We start from the raw sequence: 26,665 nt of genomic DNA, 5'->3' as shown, positions 1-26,665 counted from the left end.
CAATGGATGCCTACGTTACTAAATGAGTTGTTCCGTTAGGCATGTTACATATAAGTCAGTTAAATGTTGGGAAAAATGAGCTTAACTCTTCTTTCTAGCAGAAAGTAGATAGTAAGGCCAGTTTACTTATTAACTGAACTCAATAAAAATCATGTCTTTTTTCTTTAAGTACCACAGTACAGAAAGCTATGTGTATATTATGGTACTAAAAATAAAAAAATTTAAATTTAGGGAAATATTTGTTTAATGCTTTTTAAGCTTTTAAAAGTTTCATAACAAAAGGTGAGTAAGTTCAAGGTGGAACATAAGAGTACATAGAAATGAATGACTAAAATCAATAAAATAATCGTTGTTACTAAGACGAAGTTAAAATTGAGCCTGTTTGAAGTAAAACCGGCAACTCTCCAGTCACGGTAATACACTTTATAAAGCAAGAATTTATTTAAAATTGAAAGTTTCAAAGAAGCCAGGTGTGGTGGCACCTGTAGTCCTAGCAACCTGGGAGGCTAAGGTGGGAGGGCCATTTGAGACCAAGGGTTCAAGGACAGCCTGGGAAATGGCAAGGCCCAGTCTCTAAAAAAATTAGTTTATTAAAAATGAAAAAGAAAGTTTCAAAAATTATCCCAATGCCATAAGTTAATTAAAAATACATTAAATATATCATTTTATTAACTTACCTTAATTATGTTGTTGAGAAAAAGTGTCAAACATAAAACCATAAATAAATGTAACAAAAGTTTCCCAAGCCTATTAAGGAAGCTTCCAGTTTTCAGATTTTTCTAGAAATTAAAAGAGTTATGTTTTAATTCTTAAGTTTTAAAATAACTTCATAAACACTGAAGATAAGCTTACTTAAGGATTTAAAAATACTGGCTCATATAACATAAAGGGAAAATACACGTGGAAAATACAACCTACTCATTTTCATGGGATTACACTGTCTTAATATCTATGATTTTCTAGTAGTAAATGAGTCACTTAATAATGAGTTTCGTAAGATGAGGAAATGTGTCCTAGTCTTTTTTTTTTTTTTTCCTAATTATTTTTTAAGACCTTAGCAACTGGACGATTGGGGTCTGCCATTTGGAAGGTATTCAGGATATGCTGACCGAACAAACTGTTACATTTTTTTTTTTTTTCTCTTTTTCTTTTGAGACGGGGTCTCACTCTGTTGCCCAGGCTGGAGGGCAGCAGAGCGATCTCAGCTCACTGCAAGCTCCCCTTCCCGGGTTCACGCCATTCTCCTGCCTCAGCCTCCCGAGTAGCTGGGACTACAGGCGCCCGCCACAACGTCCAGCTAATGTTTTGTATTTTTAGTAGAGATGGGGTTTCACCATGTTAGCCAGGATGGTCTTGATCTCCTGACCTCGTGATCTGCCCTCTTCGGCCTCCCAAAGTGCTGGGATTACAGGCATGAGCCACCTTGCCCGGCCCTGTTACATCTTTTATCCATTAATTCCCACATCACAGACATAGTTACAACTCAGTTACATAAAAGACCTATAGGTGTAAAAAGAAGTACATTGTGCCTTTTGACATGTAATAGTTTTCTTATAATCATCAGATAATTTTATACATTGTTAAATATAATAATATCTTAACAGTTCAAATACGAGTAATATTTATTTATAATTAAGGTTAAAAGGATGACTGTGAACTGCTGTTTTTGATAGTCAACTAAAAGCCTTTGTCCATAACAATTCTCACTCAAAAGACTAATAAGAAAAATGATTTCTTTTTCTCAAAGTGGAAAACAATGGCTTCTTCACACAGAAATGTTTCTAGTATATGTGAAACAGGATGTTATAATTTTAAGCAAAAACAAATGACTCATGTCTTATGTAAATACAAGAAATTTAATTATATAAATAAAGCTAAAAGAGCAAGTCATTGTTTTCAAACATGATTTGACAATACCCTAGGAAATGTTTCACTGTTTCTAAAGCTATTTATTTGGATTTTCAAAATTCTCAAAACAGAGTTAATTGTGGTTCACCTAAAAGTAACTAGTATGGTATGGAAGGATGGGGAAAAGAGTAGCTTTACTACATCAAATGACAACAGGGTATCCACCAACGTGAAAGACTGTGATGAACACGCTCCCAACATAAGCAGGAGACTCTTCTCGCTCCTGAGTTCACACTCATGAAAATTAAAAACTTTTCTCTTTTTACTTTAACTTTAAATCAGTGGCATTCAACCAAGCACCTTTAGCCGATCCCCACATTGAAGGTAAGGTTCCATTTCTCTAAGAAATAACTGTCAAAACAAAAAGATGACCTCAGAAAGCTTGAAACAGAAATGCTACCACACGCATATGAAAAAGCACACAATGCCACTTGCGCTTTTTAGTGCGAAGTCAGGTCGTAAATTTCCCTTTGTATGCTGTATGAAAATAAGGTTCAATAAGCCACGCAATTAAAAAAAGGTTACTTCAATAAACGACAAAAAAAAAAGTCCTACCTGAAGTTTTCTTGCAACGAATACTGAAAGGTTAAAACTGATGAGCAGTGATCCAAGAATCATGGAATTAAAAAACTGAAGAATGCAGACCAGGAGTAAACTTGTTATCTGTATTCCATACAGCCACGTCGCCTGCAAGAACCAAAGATTAGATGAGTACAAATATTTTACCAAGAGATCACCACATGCCGACATGTTGGTCATGAGTTGGATACAATCTCAGCTTACAAATAATGCAGAAAACACACATAGCTTTAAGAAACACAATCTAGGCTGGGCGTGGTGGCTCACACCTGTAATCCCAGCACTCTGGGAAGCCGAGGTGGGTGGGATCACTGGAGGCCAGGAGTTCAAGACCAGTCTGGCCAACATGGTGAAACCCCATCTCTATTAAAAATCCAAAAAAAAAAAAAAGGCCTAGTGCGGTGGCTCATGCTTGTAATCCCAGCACTTTGGGGAGGCCAAGGCGGGCAGATCACAAGGTCAGGAGATCGAGACTATCCTGACTAAGAAGTGAAACCCCGTCTCTACTAAAAAATACAAAAAATCAGTCAGGCGTGGCGGCAGGTGCCTATAGTCCCAGCTACTCGGGAAGCTGAGGCAGGAGAATGGCATGAACCCGGGAGGCAGAGCTTGCAGTGAGCTGAGATCACGCCACTGCACTCCACACTGGGGGACCGAGCGAGACTCCGTCTCAAAAAAAAAAACCGGGTGTGGTGGCTCGTGCCTGTGATCCCAGCTACTTGGGAGGCCGAGATAGAAGAATCGCTTGAACCCATGAGACAGAGGTTGCAATGAGCCCGAGAATGCGCCACTACACTCCAGCCTGGGCAACAGAGCGAGACTCCATCACAAGAAAAAAAAAAAAAAAAAGAAACACAATCTAAAAAAGGAAACTAAATCATATACATACCAACTGTTTATTTACCTTTTAATAACAAATCTTCTAACATTAATTAAAAGGGAAGTAAAGAGGGATGATATGAAGTAGAGGATATAAACAACAACATAAATGTATTTATTTCTGGGAATTGGCAAAGGCCATTTGTAATCTTCAGTTTTCTTTTCAACTATTTCAGTTTCTGTTTATGGTCAACAATAAGTACTTTATTGTGTGCTCTGTTATTTCCTAGCTTTCCATACTCTATACTTTAGGACTGTTTCATTCCTTGCTTTGTCTGTGTGAGTGTGTGCCCAGATACCCTGATCAGACTGCAAACCCCTCCTGCTGCATGACCTTGTTTTCTTTGACCTCACAGCTTCACAGCAGGCAGCACAGTACAGTGGGCAATGACATCAGCTCCGGCACCAACAGCACGGCACTGCAGTTCCGATTCTGCTGCACACCAGCTATGTGACCTAAATGGTTCATCCGTGAACCAGAGACGATGACACCTTCCTCACAGAGTTGATGTAGGGTCTGACAAGAACCAGATGTGGTAATGTATGAAAATGCCTGGTGGCCAAGCACGGTGGCTAATGCCTGTAATCCCAACATCTTGGGAAGCTGAGACAGGAGGATCGCTTGAGCCCGGGAGTTCAAGACCAGCCTGGGAAACACAGCGAGACTGTGTCTCTACAAAAATAAAAAAAACTAACCAGGTATGGTAGTGCAAAAGCCTGTAGTCCCAGCTGGTCACGAAGCTGAGGCAGGAGGATCACTTGAGTCCAGGAGGTTGAGGCTGCAGTAAGCTATGATTGCTCCACTGCACTCCAGCCGGGGTAACAGAGCAAGACCTGGTCTCTAAAAAAAAGAGGGGGATGGGCGGGTGGGGAGGAAATGCCTGGCACATAATGAGCGCTAAGGATTAACTCTCGATGTAGTGAAAATTGTTGACAGGTTGATACTAAAAGCAGCAAAACACAACTAACTTGAATACACAAAACATGCCACAAAGGAAAAAAAGGCAGTTCCTAACAAAGAGTGGACACTTATTCTGTTAGTTTTCTTCTTCTCTTTCAAATCAGACAATGCCATACTCATACTGACATGTGAAAAATACCAGTTTTATTCAGCAGCAAATCTGATTTTCTCCATGGTTTTGTTCTCTTAACCTCAAGGGAAACAAACCTATTGATAGAAGCATTGAAAAGTGAGGCTTGCAGCAGTTCAGCGCTTTGCTTAGTGTCAGTGGGAACCCAGGGAAATGGATGCGGATGATCTTTAGGATCATGAAGATAATGTATCTTACTCTAGGAGAGTTAGACACTTCAGAAAAACACAAACAAGAAATAGCAATCGATAGGTAGGCTCTTGAGTCAAAACCCAGCACCATTACCTAAAGAAATAATATTGATTTCATAGCAGTATATAGTATTTCATGTACAGGATTTTACATCTTTCACATCCTACCATATCCTTTTCTCACATCAGTGACTATTCTGTGAAAACTTAAATTTTAAATGGTTATGTAACATTCCACCATATGCCATAATTTGTTTGCCACTGGACCATTTAGGTGTTTCTGGCTTTTTATTAACATTGTGAACATCCTTTTAAAATTTTTTTCAGATCTGATTCTCAGAATTTCTAATCGAATTCTGATTAGTTATGTATTTTGTTCACTGCTGTATCCCCAGCACCTTAAAGAATACCCACCAGAAGAGTGGCACTTAATAAACATTGGAGGAATGGATGAATAAAAACATTTCCTTAGGGATAGATTCCTGAGTACAATTACTGGTTAGAGAAGGAAGAGTTTTTCCTTCTTAGCAGTTTTATTAGTTGATATAATTCATACACCATCAAATTCACCCATTTAAAGTGTACACTTCATGATTTTTGGTATATTCACAGAATTGTGCAACTATCACCTCAGTCTAATTTTATGACATTCTCATCACTCCAAAAGAAACCCGTATCCACTAGCCATCACTCGCCATCATCCCCTACCCCCAGCCCCAGCAACCACTGATGCACTGTTCTCTACAGATTTGTAAATTCTGGACATTTCACAGAAATGGAATAAAGTGCAATCTTTTTTGGCTATCTTCTCTTACTTAGCACGGTGTTCTCAAGTTTCATCCATGTTGCACCATGTATCAACATTCTTTTTTATTGCTGAACACTATTTATTGCACGGCCAGACTACATTGTTTATGGAAGGGATATGGGCATTCGGGTGGTTTCCACTTTGTAGCTATGAATCACACTGCTATGAACATTCATATACAAATATTTTTGCATGGTTATGTTTTCATTTCTCTTGGTATGTATCTAGGAGTGGGACTGCTAAATCATATGGTAGCTCTATATTTAAAATCAGGAAACGCTGAGGAAATGCTGGTTTTCAAAGTGACTACATCATTTTATAATCCCATCATCATCAACGTATGAGAGTTCTAATTTCTCCACATCCGTGACATTTATCTCTGTTTTTTAATTTTAGCCATCCAAGTGGGTGTAAATTGGTATCTGCTTGTGGTTTTGATTTGCATTTCCCTGATAGCTAATGATGTTGAGCATCTTTTCATGTGTTTATTGGACATTTATGTATCTTACTTAGAGAAATATCTACCCAAATCCTTTGCTATTTTATCACTGAAAGAGTTATAAGAGTTCTTCATACATTCTGGAATTCCTGATCAGATATATGATTACAAATATTCTCTCTCGTTCTATGGGCTGTCTTTTCACTTTCTCAATACTACACTTTTGAGTACAACAGTTTTAATTTTGATGAAGTCCAACTAATCTGCTTTTGTAAAAGTCACCTGTGCTTTTGGTGTTGTATCTAAGAAAGTCTGTGCTACTCCAAGTCATGGAGAGTTATTACTATGTTTTCTTCTAAAAGTTTTGGTTTTAGCTCTTACACTTAGGTCTGTGATTCGCTTTGAGTTAGTGTGTACAGTGAGAGGAAGGGGCTCAACTTCATGCTTTTGCATGTCGATATGTTATTCCTGCATCATTTGTTGAAAAGACCATTAATTCTCCATTTACTTATCTTCAAACCCTTGTTGAAAATCAACTGACCATTTCTAGTGAGGGTTTATCTCTCTCAATTCTATTCCTTGGGTTTACGTCAACCCTTCTGCCAGTATCACACTGTCCTGATTACTATAGCTTTCTAGTAAGTTTTGTAATTGGAAAGTGTGAGTTTTCCAACTTTACTCTTCTTTTTGAAGATTGTTTTAGCTATTCTGGGTCCCCTGAGTTTCCATATGAATTTCAGGATCAGCTTGTCAATTTCTGCAAAAACTCCTCCTGGGATTCTGAGAGGGAATGTGTTGAATTTGTAGATCAATTTGGGGAGCACTGCCATCTTAACAAAGTTAAGTCTTCCAACCCAAGAACATGCATTATCTTTCCAATCTAGGTGTTTAAAACTTTCAGCAATGCTTTGTGGTGTTTTGTAAAGCACAAGTTATCACTTTGGGTTAAATCTGTACCTATGCATTTGACTCTTTTTGATGCTCTTCTTTCTAGGCAGTGTTTGTGTCCTTTGTTCCCTTTTCTCATCGGTTTATAAATGGTTTTCTCATGGATGTGTAGGAACTCTTTAAGGATACTAACTCATTTACAAATGCTTTTTTTCCAAAAACATCTTTCTGCTTGCCTTTATTTGTGGGTGTTTTTTGATGTTTACAGTTCTTTTTATATCAAGTGAGCCTATTTCCAGAAAAAGGGGCAGTTTGTGTAACAACAAGATTGTATAGTTTTATATACATTCAAATGAAACATTGCTGATGAACAGCCAAAAATGTAAAATTGAGCAGTACTGTGTATTAGGAAGTCCTGGATTATCAGTGGTATACTGGATATTCTTTCCCGGTTCTATTAGTACAGTACAGTATAGAAACAAGGCAGCAAGAATATAGTTGACCCCTGAACAACACAAGTCCAATTATACATAAGATTTTATTCTTCCTCTGCTACTCCTGAGACAGCAAGACCAACCCCTCCTGTACCTCCTCCTCCTCGGCCTACTCAATGTAAAGACGATGAGGATGAAGACCTTTGTGATGATCCACTTCCACTTAATAAACAGTAAGTACATTTACTCTTCCTTTGGATTTAACATTTCCCTTTCTCTAGCTTACTTTAAGAACATAGTACATAATGCATCACATACAAAATACGTGTTAATCAACTATGTTATTGATAAGGCTTCTGGTCAACAGTAGGCTACTAGTGGTTGAGTTTTTGGGGAGTCAAAAATTGTGTGCAGATTTTCAACTGCTGGGGGGAGACACTGGCACCCGCAGCTCCTGTGTTGTTCAAGGGACAACTGTATATCCTTTCTGTGTATAATAACTGCAGTTGTCTTCAATGGATCGTGTTCAGGCTCCTTATCACCATTCATAATAACCACAGTTAACATCTATAAAATACCAAAATTTTTCCATATGACCCACGTATGACTCATTCAAACTTAGGCAGCCTGGTTGCAGACCCTGTGTGCTTGACCACTATGCTATACTGGCTACCACATAAATAGTACCACAGAGGCTCAAAACTTTGCTTTATACATTTGTGTACATTTAAGGGGTACAAGTACAGTTTTGTTACATGTATATAACATATACTGATGAAGTCTGGGCTTTTCCTGTATCTATCACTCAAGTAATGTGAATTGTATCCATTAAGCACTCAACACCCACCCACCTCCCACTCTTTCTGAGACTCAGAACTTTGGAAGTCTGTTAAGATTGAAAAGTTTTAATGTTCCAAGGCAATTATGGAGGAGGTTCACAATTTTACTAATCTTTCAAAGAGCCAGCTCCGTCCGTCCGTCCGTCCGTCCGTCCGTCCGTCCGTCCATCCGTCCGTCCGTCCATCCGTCCATCCATCCAATCCATCCATCCATCCATCCAGGATGGAGTGCAATTTCACGGTCTCGGCTCACTGCAGCCTTCGCCTACTGGATTCAAGTGATCCTCCCGCTCAGCCTCCCAAGTAGCTGGGATTACAGGTACCCACCACCACGCTGAGCTAATTTTTGTATTTTTAGTAGAGATGGGGTTTCACCATGTTGGCCAGGCTGGTCTTGAACTCCTGACCTCAGGTGATCCACCCGCCTCAGCCTCCCAAAGTGCTGGGATTATAGGTGTGAGCCACCGTGCCCGACCAAGCTAGCTCTTTTTAATTAATTCTATTATTCATACGTTTTCAATAGCATTGATTTCTGCTCTTTACTATTTTCTTCTCCTGGCTTGAATTTATTTCGTTCCCTTTTTTAAGGTGAAAGCTTGGATGACTGATTTCAGACTTTCTGTCTTTTCTAATGTAAGTATTTTAGTGCTACACATTTTCCTCTTAATACTGCTTTGGATGTGTCCCACAAATTTAAATATGCTTCACTTTCATTTTCATTGAGTTCAATGCTCTCCAAGGGTTCCTCTTTGACTCTTTTTTAGTGTATATCTTTATATTTTTTTAAAGTGGTTATTCTGGCTATTACTACTATACATGTAATAGTGAGTTTAACTCCCAAGTATTGAAACATTTCCTGTTATCTTTCTGTACTGATTTCAAATTTGAATCCATTGTAGTCAGAGATTATATTCTCTATAATCTTAATTCATTTATGTTTGTTGTTTTATGGCTCAGGAGATAGTCTATGTTGGTAAGTATTCTGTGACTGCTTGAAAAGAATGAGTATTCTGCTGTTGTTGGGTGGAGTTTCTGTAAATGATTATTAGATTCTGTTGGTTGAAGGTGTTGTTGGGTTCTATATCTCTGACGATTTTCTGTCTGGTGTTCTTTCAATTGTCCAGAGAGAGGTGTTGAAGTCTCAAACTACAATTGTGAATTTGTTTATTTCTCCTTTCAGTTCGGTCAGTTTTTGCTTCACCCATGTCGCAGTACTGTTGTTTGGTGCAGGTACACTTAGGATTGCTATGCCTTCTTGGTACACTAAACCTTTTATCATTATATAATGTTCTGTTCTGTCCCTAGTAATTTTCTTTGCTCTGATATCTACTTTCTCTGATATTAACATAGCTACTCCTTTCTTTTGATTAATACTTGCATGTTATATCTTTCTCCACCCTTCTACTTTCAACTTATCTATACTGTTGTATTTGAAGTGTGTTTTAGACAACAGTTGGGTCATGCTTTTTAAATCCACCCTGCCATCTCTTTAATTAGTATATTTAGATCATTTACCTTTAATGTAATTATTGCTATTTTAGGTATTAAATCTGCTCTTTTATTCTTTTTTGTTTGCTTGTTTCTAATTCCTGCTTTCTTCTTCCTGCCTTCCTATGGGTTATCTGAACATTTTTAGAATTTCATTTTTATTTATCTATACTGTTTTTTCACGTACCGCCTCGTATAGTTTTTTAAAGTGGTTATTCTGGCTATTACATTATGCATTAATAACTTATTACAGACTAGTGGTATGGACATTTTAACTGTTTGAGTGAGGCATAGAACCCTAACCTCCATTAAAGTCTCATTACCCTTCCCATTTTATATTGTTTTAAGTATTTCTTTTACATACAGAGAACCGCATAAGACAGTGCTATAATTTTTGCTTCAACCATCAAATATAATATATATATTCTTTTGAGACGAAGTTTCCCTCGTCTCCCAGGCTGGAGTGCAATGGCACAATCTTGGCTCACTGTAACCTCCGCTTCCTGGGTTCAAGCAATTCTCCAGCCTCAGCCTCCTGAGTAGCTGGGATTACAGGCACCCATCACCACGCCCGACTAATTTTAGTATTTTTAGTAGAGATGGGGTTTTGCCATGTTGGCCAGGCTGGTCTCGAACTCCTGACCTTGGGTGATCTGCCCACCTCGTCCTCCCAAAGTGCTGGGATTACAGGCATAAGCTACCACGCCGAGCCTCATAATTTAGAAACTCAAGAGAATAAGAAAAGTCTGTTATATTTATTCACATTTTTACTTTTTTCATTGCCTTTTCTTCCTTTCTGATGCTCTTAAATTCCTTATTTCCTTTCTGTTTCAACAACTTCCTTTAGCCATTCTCTTAAGGTAGGACTGCTGGCAATATTAGTTTCCTTAATTGAGAATGTTTTGATTTCTCTTTCATTCCTGAAGGGCATTTTAACTAGGTATAGGAGTATAGGCTGACAGGTTTTTTTTTTTTTTTTTTTGAGACAGAGTCTCGCTCTGTCGACCAGGCTGGAGTGCAATGGCATGATCTAGACTCACTGCAAGCTCTACCTCCTGGGTTCATGCCATTCTCGTGCCTCAGCCTTCCGGGTAGCTGGGATTACAAGTGCCTGCCACCACGCCCAACTAATTTTTTGTATTTTTAGTAGAGACAGGGTTTCACCGTGTTAGCCAGGATGGTCCTGATCTCCTGACACTGTGATCCACCCACCTCGGCCTCTCAAAGTAGTAGGATTACAGGCATGAGCCACTGCACCCAGCCTTGACAGTTCTTTTTTTCTCCATCTGAAAACACTATGCCATTTCCTTTTGGCCTCCATGGTTTTTATTTTTATTTTTTTTGCTTTTATTTTTGAGACTGGGTTTTGCTCTGTTGCCCAAGTTAGAATGCAGTGGTGCAATTACAGTTCACTACAGCCTCAATTTCTCCCACTTCAGCCTCCCAAGTATCTGAGACCTCAGGCACGTGCTACCATGCCTGGCTAATCATATTATTATTATTATTTATAGAGATGGGGTTTCATCATGTTGCCCAGGCTGGTCTCAAACTCCTGGGCTCAAGCAATCCACCCGCCTCAGCCTCCCAAAGTGCTGGGATTATAGGCATGAGTCACTGGGCCCAGCCCCTCCATGGTTTTTGATGAGGAATTCACTGTCATTCTAATTGGTTTTCCCCTATAGGTACAGTATTTTTCTGACTACTTTAAACTTTTTAAAATTTATGTTTACTCTCCAGAAGTTTGATTATAACGTGTCTTAGTGTGGCTCTATTTGGATTTTTCCTGTTTGATACTAGCTCAGCTTGTCGATTCTGAAGGTTTATAGCTTTTGCCAAATTTGAGGAAATTTCAACATTTTTTCCAAAAGTATTTATTTGCATACTTTTTTCAGCTTCAGTACACTCTTTTCTTGTCGTCTTCTGGGATTCTGATTACCTGAATGTTAGACTTTTCATTATAGTCTCACAGGTCCTTGAGGCTCTGTTCATTTTTGTTTCATTCTATTTTTTCTTGTTCAGATTAGGTAATTTCTAAATTGTTCTATCTTCAAGTTCACTGATTCTTTCCTCTGACCACTTCATTTTGCTGTTGAGTCCATTCATTGAGTTTTAAGCTTTGATTATTGGAATTTTTCTGTTCTAAAATTTCCACTTGCTTATTCTTTGTGTCTTCTCCTTGTTTGCTTAGAGCTTGTATTTTCATTTGCTTCAAGTGTGTTTGTAACTGCTCAATGAAGCTTTTTTTTTTAATGATGGCTGCCTTAAATTCCTTATAAGATAATCCAATTTCTGTGTATCTCAGTGTTAGCATCTATTGACTGTCTCTTCTCACTCAAGAGATATTTTCCTGATTCTTAATATAATAAGTGATTATTTATTTATTTATTTATTTATTTTTTTTTTTTTGAGACGGAGTCTCGCTCTGTCGCTCAGGCTGGAGTGCAGTGGCCGGATCTCAGCTCACTGCAAGCTCCGCCTCCCGGGTTTACGCCATTCTCCTGCCTCAGCCTCCCGAGTAGCTGGGACTACAGGCGCCCGCCACCTCGCCCGGCTAGTTTTTTTTTTTTGTATTTTTTAGTAGAGACGGGGTTTCACCGTGTTAGCCAGGATGGTCTCAATCTCCTGACCTCGTGATCCGCCCGCCTCGGCCTCCCAAAGTGCTGGGATTACAGGCTTGAGCCACCGCGCCCAGCCAATAAGTGATTTTTTTTTGAGACAGAGTCTTGCTCCGTTGTCCAGGCTGGAATGCAGTTGCCCCATCCCAACTCACTACAACCTCTGCCTCCTGGGCTCAAGCTATTCTCCTGCCTCAACCTCCTGAACAGCTGCGTTATAGGCACATGCCACCACAGCCAGTTAATTTTTGCATTTTTAGTAGAGACAGGGTTTCACCATGTTGCCCGAGCTGATCTCAAACTGACCTCAAATATCTGCCTGCCTCGGCCTCCCAAAGTGCTGGGATTATAGGCATAAGCCACTGTGCCTGGCCTAAGAAGTGATTTTTAACTGTATCCTATTATATTATGGGACCCTGGATCTTATTTAAATCTGCCATGTTAGCAGGCCTCCTGTGACACCATGTGTCTTGGTCCATTTAGGCTGCTATGTAACAAAATACTGTAATCTAGGTAGCTTATAAACAACAAAAGAGTTACTTCTCATAGTTCTGGAGGCTGGGAAGTCCAAGATCAAGGAACTGGCAGATTCACTGGCTGGTGAGGGCTTGTTTCCTGGTTCACTCATGGCACTTTTTTGCTGTGTCCTCTTCACATGGTGAAACAGCTCCCTTGTGCCTGTTTTATAATGGCACTAAACACCTCCTAAAAGGCCCTACCTCCTAATACCATCACCTTGGGCGTTTGGGTTTCAACATATAAATTTGGTGGGGGACCACAAAAACATTCGAACTATGCCAACGCTACACTAACGGGGAAAGAAGGGTGCTGCCTCGTTACTTCCAGACGGAAATGGAAGTCCAAGATGCCCACTTGCCCTCCATTGACATCTGGGGGTCAGCAGAAGGTGTGCTTCCTTATTGCTGGGTGAAGGTGAAAGTTCAGGCTCTCTACAGGTCCCTGCTGACACATCCTGGCTGGGAGAGATAGAAGTGCGTCACCACTGCTCCTTACATGGTCCACTGACAGCATGGGGTAGGGCAGTAGATAGAGAAAGGCTTATTCCATCTGGGTGGTGGTTAGAGTCTCCACCTCCCTGTTGGCCTCCTCTGACACCATCCTGACAGAGAGGGGACAGGATGTCTCATTACCACTGAGCGAGAGTTGAAGTCCAGGTTTCCCAAGCGGCCTTCACAGATGTCTCTGGGAGATGGTGAAAGTTCTGGTTCCCCACTAGACTTCTCTGACACAGGTCTGGCAGGAAGCGAGGCATGCCTAGTGACAGCTGGGTAAGGGTAGGAGTCTAGGCTTCCCACTGAACTTTGCTGATGGAGGTGGGAGTGGGGCTGTGGTTTTTTCTGTAGCATTTGGCTAGAATAAGGCAGTTAATGTTTGAATGTTTTCTGTCTTCTTAGGCTTCCTCTCTGCTGGTCCTTTGGCTAGAGGGAGGAGGCTTTTTGTTTGTTTGAGTCCACTGGTATTCCCAGGTTTCTGACTTCTTCAGCACCCAGTCAAGGATATATGGGGCAAAAAGAAAACCCAAGAAACTCGCTGTCAAATTTTCCCTCTGGTCTCAAGGTCTCTAGGCAGTCTGATTTCTTCTCACTACCTCTGAAATTCCTCTGAGGTTTGTTATATACATATACTGTCTTAAGGTTTTTAAATGTACTTTGGGGAGGAACAGGGAGAAATGTCTCTACCTGCTCTTGTCTGGAACCATATAGGGTACTTAACATGATCTCTTAAGCATTTATCATGAATGTGTCTTGTTTCCACATAAATTAAGAACACTTTATTAACCTCCATATTTTAGCCTTTAATTAAGCTAAAGTATACACTTTATAATATGCTCGCTGTTCTGTTTTACTCTGTTCACATTTCTGACTGGAAACTTGAGTTTTTGCTGGTAAGAGTTTCATCATTCATGAAAAGATGACAAAATGGACTGAAGAAGGTACTGCTTCTTGTCACCGTCTTGAGCTCTGAATTTGTATTACCTTTTCTATACCAATTATTCCAACTCTTTCCCATTTGACATGGTTAGAGAGAAGTGATTCTAATTCATGAAGAAACTAAGTTAAATCACTTGCCTAAGCTAAAAGAGCCAGTTACTTTCAGAGCTGATAGCAGCAATTTAGTTTTATAACTCAGGATCCTTTCATTGTAATAATGTTCCTCCTTAAAGTCTGATACTTAAAACTACTTCTAATACCAACATAGCTTCAAATGCAAAAGTTGAACAAAGTTTAGAACTAAATATAAATTAGCTATATTATTTTAAAATGTTGTGTGAGCCAAAACAGTACCTTTGTTTTCTAATTTTAAAAGAGATACATATTCAGATGGGCACAGTGGCTCACGTCTGTAATCCCAGCACTTTGAGAGGCTGAGGCAGGTGGATCACTTGAGGTCAGGAGTTCAAGACCAGCCTGGGCAACATGGCAAAACCCTGTCTCTACTAAAAATACAAATATTAGCCAGGTGTGGTGGCATGTAACTGCATTCCCAGCTACTTGGGAGGCTGAGGCAGGAGAACTGCTTAAACTCGGGAGGTGGAGGTTGGAGTGAGCCAAGAACGCGCCGCTGCACTCCAGCATGGGAGACAGAGTGAGACTCACATCTCAAAGAAAAAAAAAAGATACATGTTCATTATCAGAAAAAATCAAAGATCTAAAGAACAAAAAGAATATGCAGAACATCAATCATGTAGCTGACTGTTAATACTTTACTGTGTGTTTTTCCAGAACCTTTACTCATTTTCTCTATGTTTTGCTTTTTCAAAAAAATACGGGGGGAAACTAATGGTTATGTAACACTTGATTGCACAGATATGCCATCATTTATTTAAGTATACCCTACTGCTATTGGCTCAAGTCATTTCCAGTTTTTTATTTCTTTTTATCTTTTCTGCCCAGCTTTTTCTTATTACAATACAGCTAAAATGAACATGGTAGATTATTTACTTAGGATAAATTTATAGGGGTAGAAATGTTGGTGAAAAGGCAAATACATTTTTAGGCTTTTGATACCTGCTGTGAACTACACTAAAGAAGGATTATAGGAGTGTATAGGTTACCAGCAGTGTAGGAGTGGCCACTGGCACACCTGCAGAAACACTGAACATTTTATATACATATATAAACTTTGTCCTATCTACTTGCTCTTGCTGTATTCTACCTTCCTATTCTGCCCCCACCCGACATCCCACCCAAATTTTACTCTCGTTTGTGATCTCGGTGGTCCAGTTCTAGCTTCTCACTTCTGTAAACACTTCTCTGCCTAAAAATAAGTTTTCTTCTTTTAGATATATCAGTGTTGCTAATTAGCAGCTATCATTTGTCTGCCTGTTCTTGATGTGTAACCTTTGTTTCCCAAGCTAAAAGGCAAACTGTGGCTACGACAATAAATTACACATATTAGCATTTCCTGTAGTGCCCATCCTATTACAGTGTCTCAGCAGACAGGCAATGTGTATTTGCTGGTTGGCTTTCATGTTTCTTAATTCAATCCGTTATGGAAGCTGGCTGCATCTCCTTTGATATGGAATAAATGAGAGCAAATCCTTGGGCTACACTGCTGCCTTAGATCTGGAGAAAGTATTTTATTATACTTGGGAAATATTTAAGTTATTACTACTTTAGAATAGTAACTATAAGCCATTTTAAAACTGTACACAATACATAAAATCATATTTTTGCACATGAAAAAATGTGATTAAATGACAGCAGCAGACACTAGGAGACAGAGATGGGTTTCATTATTTCACATGTGACTTTTTCAGCCAGTCAACAGGGATTCACATCCCGTATTAGTTAAATGTGACTATGAAAATTTTATGAAGCACTACAAAAAAACTGTTACATACCTATTGAGCTCTTTTTTAAAAGTGGCAGTACACAGTAAGAAATCTTAAAAGAGCTGTCTTACATTTTAAAATTTAAGTCATCTCTATAACTAACAATTGACCTAGGCACTTATGCTCCAAAATAAATCCATTCCATTTTTCAACTTAAAATAAACAGAATAAAAGTTAAGATGGTCAAACTAGGCTTCATAAATTACTCAGCTTCAACTGGCCACAGCAAATTTACAGCAGATCTAAGAAACAGCTTCAATTTTACCCATAAGTACTTGCATATTTTCATCTCATTCTATGATATAAAAACACTAAATGGCGAAAATCTCAAGTGAGAAAAGAAAGCAAAGCTCACCTTCACTGCTGGCAGCATGTCCAGGGAGTCCAGTGTGAACAGCACTAACGCTTGCATCAGCATCATAAATTGATTAAATTGCCATGTCAGACTAAAGAGAAAAGTTGATATGAAAATGGCAAGAAGTGTCAGCCTCTGTAAAAAGAAAACCTTTGTATAATTTACATGTCTCTAGTAATAAAAAACCTTGCAGACAAGTTTTCTCAAGAGCAGCCAGTATCTCTATAAACCAAACAGAAAAACCATAAACTGTTGCTCTGAAAACCCTTGCATTTGTTATTTAAGCTCTAACTATCATAAAGTGACACTTTGCATATAAATATTCACATACGGTGTGTGTATTCCACACTATTATGGAGGCGATAATGCACCAAATCACATCTCAAGAGCAAGGGCTTAAAAATTCTGACAGTTTTGCAGAAATTGTGTGTGGGTTTGCTGCAACTATTTAAGGGTAGATTATGTAGAGTACATTTTTAACATCAAAAATGAAAACATTTTCTTTGCAAAGTAGGAAAAAGCTCAGGAAAAGAAAACTTAATTTAACTCAAGTTTAAAAATTGGTCATGGAATAAGAACTATTCACATGCATTGGGATACTAAGCACATCACATTTTTTGAAGCTTCATATATAAAATTGGGGGATTAAAAATATATGAAATTTTATAAACACTTACTTCAGAAAGAGGCTGTAAGTTTGGTCTCAGGAAATATGTAATTGCTGCTATCTGAATTGCAAAGAATGGCAGCGCCCAGTTCTCCCTCAGTGGGATGGTAAACTCAACTCTTGTGGTATCTATTCTGCACAAAAGAAAACACAAATGGCCAAAGTGATAGCTTTTACAATAATTTCTTCGAAGACTTCCTCAGTGAAAGATATATTATATTAAGGACAAGTATACTTAAGATCTGATTCTGGCCACTGGTTCTCAATAACTGTCCTTATCATCATCATCATCATCATCCCTGTAACATAAAATTGGCATAGAGACATTTAAGTGCTCTGTCCATGGGTATGCCCTTAGCACCTGGGATTCAAACCCAGGTCAGACCTACTCACAAATGTATCATGCCAAACCCTTACTTTTATTTCTCCCTAACTTCATTAGTGTCAAGAGGCAATAAACATTTTCCCTCTCTGTATTTCTTTGGTGTTTTTTATACTTGAGTCTTAAATATGTCATTGACAGTATTTTTAAAAAACTTCCTGCCTCTCTAGAATGTGAACCCCGAGAGGGCAAGTATGGGTAAGATTTTTCATCTTTGTATACCATCCCCACACATACTAGGCATTCAATAAATGATACACATATATAACACATACATACATGTGTGTGTCTATATATCAAACAAGGTATCTATATCTACATATATCTCTATATAAAAGAGATATATAAATGAAACAATGTATCAATGTATACATATATCTCATATAAAAGAAATATAGATATACAGATATCTATATCTATATACAAAATGTAACCTTTTAAGCCTCGATTTTATCGTTTCTAAAATGGGGATAATAATGGTATCTGGCCGGGCGCGGTGGCTCACGCCTGTAATCCCAGCACTTTGGGAGGCCGAGGCGGGCGGATCACGAGGTCAGGAGATCGAGACCATCCTGGCTAACACGGTGAAACCCCGTCTCTACTAAAAATGCAAAAAATTAGCCGGGCGAGGCGGCGGGCACCTGTAGTCCCAGCTACTCAGGAGGCTGAGGCAGGAGAATGGCGTGAACCCGGGAGGCGGAGCTTGCAGTGAGCCGAGATCGCGCCATTGCACTCCAGCCTGGGCGACTAAGCGAGACTCTGTCTCAAAAAAAAAAAAAAAAAAAAAATAATAATAATAATAATAATAATGGTATCTACTCTATAGGGTGCTTAGAAGAAGACATATAACGCATATTGTAAAGTGTTTGGCATATAGTAAACCCCAACAGGATTGTAATAACGAGTAATTTGCTTAGACTTACAAAATAAAACCTGTATTAGAACTCATGCTCAAGTTTTAAGACTCCTTTTGAATACTGGTATTGCCACTGTAGGTCAGGCAATAATTCAATGATCTTGAATATGTTTTTTTAAAATGTGATTTCATAAGGCTCTACTGCTTATAATAGTAGATATTAAATAAGGCAAAAATGCCCTTGCATTTGTACATCTTTAAGCTCTACTAATTGAGAGCCATACACAACCCTATTAAGGTTGACAGTGAAGATACAATTAAAACTTCTTAGGCAAGGTACAGTGGCTCATGCCTGTAATCCCAATACTTTGGGAGGTCAAAGTGGGAGGACTGCTTGAAGCCAGGAGTTCAAGACCAGCCTGGGCAACACAGGGAGATCCTGTCTCTACAAAAAACAAAAACAATCCCTAAATAAATAAAATTTTTAAAAATCTTCATTGGCTTTAAAAAAGAGCAAAAAGAACCCAAAAACTTTTTAATGACTGATATGCTAATTACCTTGATCTGATCACTATACACTCTATATGTATTGAAATATCACTATGTAGCCCATGAATATGTACAATTACTATTTGTCAATTTAAAAAAACCCTTTAAGAGATGAGATATGTGGCTGGAGAAATCTTGATCACACAGCAAACAGATAATAGGTTTGGGATTATTATGAATGATTTTCTTGATTTGCAATTCAATGCTCTCTGTTCCTCAGCTGGAATTATACGTAAGCAGCACTTTCTCCCTAACTAAACAAGAAAAATTGAGTAAACCACCAGGTAAAACCAAAGAGAAAATGCTCCCAACCAATCAAATGTGGCAGAAGAAATTTCTCTGAGCTGGAAATGAAGTCACTTCATTTTTACTTACATTTTGGAAAGAAAAGAAGCATACTGACTCCAACTCACCTATTTGTGACATACCAGAAAGCCGCCAACAGTCCTGACAGCCACGTACCACTGAGTAGCCAGCTGGTTATATAGAGAGCTGTGACATAGATCGCCTGGAGCCCAAATAAGGTGTAAATATAAAAATAAACCGGCTCTAAATATTTCTGTAAAAGCGAACAATAAAACAAGTTTGTCAGGTGAGCCCTAACCCTCCTCAGTGCCATTTCAAACATGACAGTAGGAACAGAATATGCAGGAGCTTGCCCCTAATTCCAAGCAGCAAGCCTACACACTTTCACCCATGTGGGCAGCCTTTCTTCCCACCACGAAGAGACAGGGGAAGGAAGTCCGTGAGAAGTCTGGCTTCACTCTTTACTCCAGAAAGTTTTATACCTAACTCAGTCCGAGGATACCTCATTCACATGAGAAGTGGTCATTGTGATTTGCTGACTTTACAAATTTTTTTTATCTCAAAGATCCATCAGGACTGATTACACATTTCCAAATGAAAGTATTTATTAGCTTCTAGGCTGCATACATATATAAGCCAGGAAGCATCTATGTACAAAAACTTTTTATCTTATGTAAACAAAAAGCAATATCTTACAAAATATAAAGTTCACAATATACATGGAAAAAATACGGTATTGCTGATTTTCTACTAAACCAGTTGAAGATCAGAAGGACAGACGTGACAACTTCCAGCTCAAAATGGCAGGCTTTGACTTTCATCTGATATTAACAATTCAATGTCACAAAACATAACATACCTGTATGGGTAGAACTCTATATAAAATACTGAGAAAAACCTCTTGGTAAATATTCATTCGCTGAAGGAGATTAATTGTCTTCATAGATTCAGTTTTATTATCATATATTAGGCCACGAAAACCTAAGATTGGTATGTGAAAAGTTAGGAAGAAAATAATTACACTCATAATTATTCATTCATTCAAAACTATCCACAGATTGTTTAGTATGTTGTAGAGTGTGGTAGGCATTGGGGATATAATAGTAAGCAAAAAAACCATACTCCTGCCCTCAAAGAGCTTACCACACATTTGATGGACATCATTTAAACATTTACACAAACATAGGCAAATTAAAACTTTTGTAACTGGAATGCAAATACCACCACCACCACCACCACAACGTCCTTCTCTAGAAATGTGGGCAAGAGGATTTCACATTTCTCCACCCTGCTCTCCTGCCATGCGACCTGCAGTATCTCCTTTGGGAGAATATACATGGCCTTCCTTCTCCACTCCCCAGAACAGCTTTGGTCATGTGCTCTAACCAGCGGCATGTGAGTGGATGTAAGTCACAGCTGAGCAGAGGCTTTAGGAGACAAGGCATGTTTCTACCAGCTCTTGCTCTTGCCCTCTGCCATGACACTGGCATGTTCCAAATAGGGCTTGAATGCATGGATGTTCGGGGCAGAGTAGAGCTGCAGCTCCCTCACAGCACACATTGTCATGAGAAGAACTCGACCTGCTGTTATAGAGATCCAAGCCATAGAGGTCCTTTGTCACTGTAACCAGGCTAATTAATCCAAGGCATGAATGGACAGTTCACAGAAGAAAACATGCACACAGTCCTTCCCCATAGGAGAAGATGCTCAACCTTGCTCCTATTAAAAGACTGCAAATTAAAACTACCCTGAGGGATGCTATTTCTCACCTATTGCCTTGGCAAAAAAAGTTTTACAATACACTGTGAGATTATAAAAACAGTAGACTCCTATATACTATAGTTGGGAATACAAAATGGTGTCATCTCTATGGAGAGGAATTTTGCAGTACCTAGCGAAATCACATAGGAATTTACCCTTTGACGCAGAAAGCCTGTGTCTAGGAATCAATCCCACACACAGGCTGGCAAAAAGACAAAATGACATCGGCACAAGGTCACTCATGCAGCACAATTTGTACCAGCAAAAAATTGATCCAAAACAACCCAGATGTCCCTCAATGGGAGGTGCTATGGACTGAAATGTGTCCCCCTCAAATCTGTATGCTGAAGCCCTAACCCCCAATATGACTGTTCTTGGAGACAGGGCCTACAGGAGGCAATAAAGGGTAAGTGAGGTCACACAGTTGGGGTCTTAATCTGATAGGACTGGTGTTCTTATAAGAGGAACAGACAAGAGCTTGCCCTTGTGCTCTCTCTGCATTTGCACAGAGGAAAGGCTATGTGAGGACACAGCAAGAAAAGGGCATCTACAAAGCCAGGAAGAGAGGCCTCAATAGAAACCAATCCTAACAGCATGAGGATCTTGGACTTCTAGCCTCCAGAAGGGAGAGAAAAATTTCTGTTGTTTAAGCCACGGAGTCTGTGGTATTTATTACATTATGGCAAGCCTGAAGTCTAACACAGGAGTTGTAGAGTTATGGGCCCTCATGATGGGATTAGTGGCCTTAAAAGAAGTGACACCAGAGAACTTGCTCTTCTCTTTCTGCCATGTAAGGACAGAGCAAGAAGGTGGCTGTCTGCAAGCCAGGAAGACAGGCCTCCCTAGAATCTGACCATGTGGCTCCCTAACCTCAGACTTCCAGCCTCCTAAACTGTGAGAAAAAAAATTCTGCCATTTAAGCCACCCTGTCTGTTGTGTTTTAATTCATTAATTTTTTTATTTTTAAAATTTTGATACGGAGTCTCGCTCTGACACCCAGGCTGGAGTGCAGTCGCATGATCTCGGCTCACCACAACCTCTGTTTAAGCGATTCTCCTGCCTCAGCCTCCCGAGTAGCTGGAATTATAGGCATGCGCCACTATGCCCGGCTAATTTTTTTGTATCTTTAGTAGAGACAGCGTTTCTCCAGGTTGGTCAGGCTGGTCTCAAACTCCCGACCTCAGGTGATCCGTCCGCCTCGGCCTCCCAAAGTGCTGGGATTACAGGCGTGAGCCACCGCACCTGGCCTTGGGGGATCATTTTAAACTGCAACAAAGAGCAAAACAATGCAAAGGCCATGGCATAAAAGAGATTTTCTGAAAAGGACACTGCAGTGTGAGAGCTGAGACAAGGAGGCAGAGTGTCACCTCATTCAGTCTCTGTGGGAAACACGTATGCCAGAGACTATGTTGCTCTGGACATGTCCATGAATGACTGTGAAAGCACTATTAATACTGATTTTAGGTTATAAGTACATTTTAGGAAGTAAATGATTTTGCAACTATGCGATCTGTGAATAACGAGGTTTGATTGTATGGGGAAAAAATGAATACTAAGCCTGCCTTTCTTGTATAAACTGTACCGCAAGGTAGCCAAACAATGAGAAGGTTCTCTATATAACAGAGTTCCAACTAATAAATACAGGAGGAATGACAGAATTAGAAGGTCACTAATTTGCATCCCTACTGAAATAAGAACTACAGACGATAATCATCAATGGCTGCTAAAACCAGTGAAGGGCTGGTGAGTAATTACCCTTATTATGGATGAATCTGGCTATCAACACAGGGACCAACTCATTAATTTTTATGGCACAAAACCAAAAATAACCAAAATGTCATGTCTCCTAGGTGATAAAACTACAAGTACAAAACATCACTTATGGGCTGGGTGCAGTGGCTCATGCCTATAATTCCAGCACTCTGGGAGGCTGAGGCAGGAGGATCACTTGAGCTCAGGAGTTTGAGACCAGCCTGGGCAACATAGTGAGACTTCGTCTCCACAGAGAAACAAAACAAAACAAAAAACGAATGTGGTAGTGCACACCCGTAGTCCCAGCTACTTGGGAGGCTGAGGCAGGAGGACTGCTTGAGCTTGGGAGATTGAGACTGCAGTGAGCTATGATCATACCACTGCAACTAATTTATGAATAACTGCCACCAAAAATGTCAAAGCCGACTCCAAATAAAGCCTATAAAAGAGCAGTTTTTCTGTCACAGGCACTCATGCTAAGCCTGTCAAGTATATATTAGGTAGAAGAGATGCATGTTGGGGCTTTCATTAGATAGAGTAAAGGCAGAGTGTGGGGTCTGACCCACTCAGGGTAAGTAAAAATGCAGGAAAATGGCGACTGTGAAATAAAGGAATGAATGGGGGCACTGGGGACAAGAGAGACAACTGTAATTTTTATTTGTGTTACCAAAATGCCTTCTGTTCTCAGACAATACTCCTTTCACCTGCAAAGACCTCTTCCAAAATGATCATGAGAAAATTCAGCAACAAAACCATGAAATTGTAAAGGTATTACTTTTGGGATGGAACAGAGCTGGAAGGCAAAGAGAGGAGGGTTATATAAAGTATTACATAACTTCTTCCAGAGCAAAAAAGACATTTTCATGGAATGATTAGACATTAACAAGGAAAAGCTACACATGTTCTAGAGAGCATTTAAGTAGTTTTTACTACACAGTACTTCTGACTAAAATATTGAAAAAAATGCAGAAGACCCCAAACGAAACTATCAGTTGTAATTACCTTGCACGAGGGTTGGAGCCTGCAGCATCTGCTTGTAGTAGGAGTAATACAAGCCACACTCCGTTCTGAATGAGATTTCTCGCTCCACTTCCTGAAACAGAGTTAGATCCTATGGGTTTACATGACCTAGTTTTGGTTTAAATACATATTATTCCTGTAGAAAGGATATATAACTGCAACTTGAAAGAGAAAAAACTCTGAAAATATATCTCAAAAAATTTTGGCAAACAAGAATGGAAGGCTGATCATTGGTAAAGTTGAGTGCGGGATACATGGGAGTCTGTCCTACTATTCTCTACTTTAGTGAATGTTTAATCTTAAAAAAATTTTTAAAGAATACATCATCATTCCTATGCAATATCAGTGACACACAAAACAGGGATGGCAGAAACAAAAATCTCCCACATGAAAAGAAATATAATTGCATTATACAACTACCTAAAAGCTACCAGTATTACATAAGATCCATCATTTTCTTTTTATTCTAAGATTAAAAGGCATTCGTAGTCAAATAAGGCAGACACATGAATTTTACTCTGACAAGTGTAACCCTGGTGGGAAGAGGTTCATGCAGGTAAATGGATATATGAAATATTTAAACTGCTTTTAGATAAGTATTCAACCCTAGAAGAACTGAAAACCTAAAGTAATAGCTATTAGCCAATTTAGTTACAAGATACTTTTATTAAATTTAAATTATTACTATAAAACATAGAAGCAATAGACAATAATGACACTGAAGACTTTCTGGAATAACGCAATTAATACTGTTGGATGATACACTTTATCTATAGGTTAAGCTGCCCTAACCTGAAAAGCTGAAATCCAAATGAAATACTTTAAAATCAGATACTTTTTGAGAGCCAAAATGATGCCACAAGTTACCCTGAAAGTGTTATTTTTTTCACTGTACTGATGGTATGTCATATTTTTTATTGTTAAGTACTTATGTGTGAATAAGTATAAGAAAATGATTACTTATAAAGGTAGCATGTAAATTCAGAGTCAGGAACAATGGTGATGCCAAATAATCATAGATTGCCCACTAGGATGGTTGAGATAGTGACACCTTTGTTTTCTGATGGTTCAGCATCTACAAACTTTGTTTCATGCACAAACTTACGAACTACATTGTATAAAATCACCTTCGGGCTATGTGCATAAGGTATACATGAAACATAAACGAATTTCATGTTTATACCTGAATCCTATCCCCAAGATTTCTCATTAGGTACATGCAAATAACCCAAAATCTGAAATCCAAGACACTTCCGGTCCCAAGCATTTCAGATGAGGGATACTTAACCTGTACCTGTAAAAGCATAAATAAATAAAAAGTTATTATCTATGTCATTAGAGATTCTTTTACACCAGTGTTAAAAACGAAACAAAACAAAACAAACCATGTCCTAGAATCTGTAACACATTGTCTAAAACATAATTCGATCTGTCTTTTTTTTTTTGAGATGGAGTTTCACCCTTATTGCCCAGGCTGGAGTGCAATGGTGTGATTTTGGCTCACCGCAACCTGCAACTTCCAGGTTCAAGCGATTCTCCTGCCTCAGCCTCCCTAGTAACTGCGATTATAGGCATGTGCCACCACTCCCGGCTAATTTGGTATTTTTAGTAGAGACAGGGGTTTCTCCATATTGGTCAGGCTGGTCTTGAACTCCTGACCTCAGGTGATCCGTCCGCCTCGGCCTCCCAAAGTGCTGGGATTACAGGTGTAAGGCACCGCACCCGGCCATGTTTTTCCATATTATAGCAGATCCACATTCCACAAACCCAGTGGGAGAAAGTGATAAATACTGAACATCTCATTTTCCAGCTGATGAATTTCTTTTAGCTCATTTTGCTTTCCCCTAACTCCAACTAATTTTCATATGGTAATAAACATTTCATTAAAAGAACTACTCAGGCTGGGTGCGGTGGCTCACGCCTACAGCCTTGCACTTTGGGAAGCCAAAGTGGGTGGATTGCCTGAGCTCAGGAATTCAAGACCAGCCTGGGAAACATGGCAAAACCCTGTCTCTACCAAAAAAAAAAAAAAAAAAAAAATTAGCCAGGCATAGTGGCATGTACCTGAATTCCCAGGTACTGGGGAGGTTAAGGAAGGAGGATTGATTGAGACTCAGCCTACTGGGAGGCTAAGGCTGCAGTAGCCATGATCAAGCCACTCCAGCCTGGATGATAGAGCAAGACCCTGCCTCAATAAATAAATAAATAAATAAGAATCATTCATGCTATTATCTTCAGACTTAGAAATTATTTATTTAATATATTTCTGCTACCCTCTAAATCTTTTTATCATTGTTTGCTAACTCCTTTTAGAAAAATGAGAGGTATGGTAGCAAACCTTACATATTGAACTTCCTTTCACAGAAAACAAATTTTGTTTTAAATGCTTGAGGAAATCAAACATTTAAAAAAAGGCCCATCAGGTTCTGAAATTTATTTATTTTTTGGAGACAGGGTCTCACTCTGTCACCCAGGCTGGAGTACAGTGGCCTGATCACGGCTCATCGTAGCCTTCGCCTGCCAGGCTCAAGTGATCCTCTCGCCTTAGCTTCCAAGTAGCTGGGACTACAGGCACATGCCACTATGTCTGCCTAATTTTTGTATTTTTTGTAGAGGTACAGTTTTACCATGTTGCCCAAGCTGGTCTTGAACTCCTGAGCTTAAGTGATCCTCCTGCCATGGCCTCCCAAAGTGCTGGGATTACAGGCAGGAGCCACAGTGCCTGGGCCTAAAATTTAATTTCAATAACACACTTGCTTTATAAAAAGGCTAATACATAATGATACAACTTTTCTAACTTTCATTGCGAGTGATTTGTGTTGTATCTTTCATAGCAGTAAAGGCAATTCTTCTGGGTAGTTATGTTAACCCACTCATTTTTTATATTTGAGAAAAAGTGCTCTATTGCTTTTAAGAACATAAACCCAACCCGGTATCACTCGTTTCTAGAATGTACTCAGTAAAATAGCCACAGAGGCTATGAATTGATGTTAACTGAGCAA

The 26,665-nt window shown here is 39.2% G+C and overlaps 1 protein-coding gene across 14 annotated transcripts in view; it reads right to left on the bottom strand.

The window, feature by feature from the left end:
- The window catches only part of DPY19L3 (dpy-19 like C-mannosyltransferase 3), an 81,800-nt gene that overhangs the window by 30,746 nt on the left and 24,389 nt on the right, over window positions 1-26,665 (bottom strand). For 10 of the 14 annotated variants that reach the window (XR_012427401.1, XR_012427404.1, XR_012427405.1 and 7 more), the window contains exons 4-10: window positions 23,646-23,736; window positions 19,990-20,111; window positions 19,238-19,383; window positions 17,048-17,171; window positions 16,371-16,505; window positions 2,464-2,595; window positions 678-779 (exon numbers count right to left, since the gene is read on the bottom strand). Coding sequence is in view for 8 of the 14 variants with exons in the window: in XM_005588733.4 (XP_005588790.2) it covers window positions 678-779; window positions 2,464-2,595; window positions 16,371-16,505; window positions 17,048-17,171; window positions 19,238-19,383; window positions 19,990-20,111; window positions 23,646-23,736 (852 nt within the window). In the remaining 6 variants the exon portion in view is untranslated. The remainder of the gene's footprint in view (window positions 1-677; window positions 780-2,463; window positions 2,596-16,370; window positions 16,506-17,047; window positions 17,172-19,237; window positions 19,384-19,989; window positions 20,112-23,645; window positions 23,737-26,665) is intronic. The other 4 variants (XM_074023050.1, XM_074023049.1, XM_074023047.1 and 1 more) reach the window with 2 other exon arrangements.

The sequence above is a fragment of the Macaca fascicularis genome, chromosome 19, assembly GCF_037993035.2.
Source record: "Macaca fascicularis isolate 582-1 chromosome 19, T2T-MFA8v1.1".
NCBI lineage: Eukaryota > Metazoa > Chordata > Mammalia > Primates > Cercopithecidae > Macaca > Macaca fascicularis.
The sequence above is the reverse complement of the archived record's forward strand: the minus strand, read 5'-3'. Positions and strand labels throughout refer to the sequence as shown.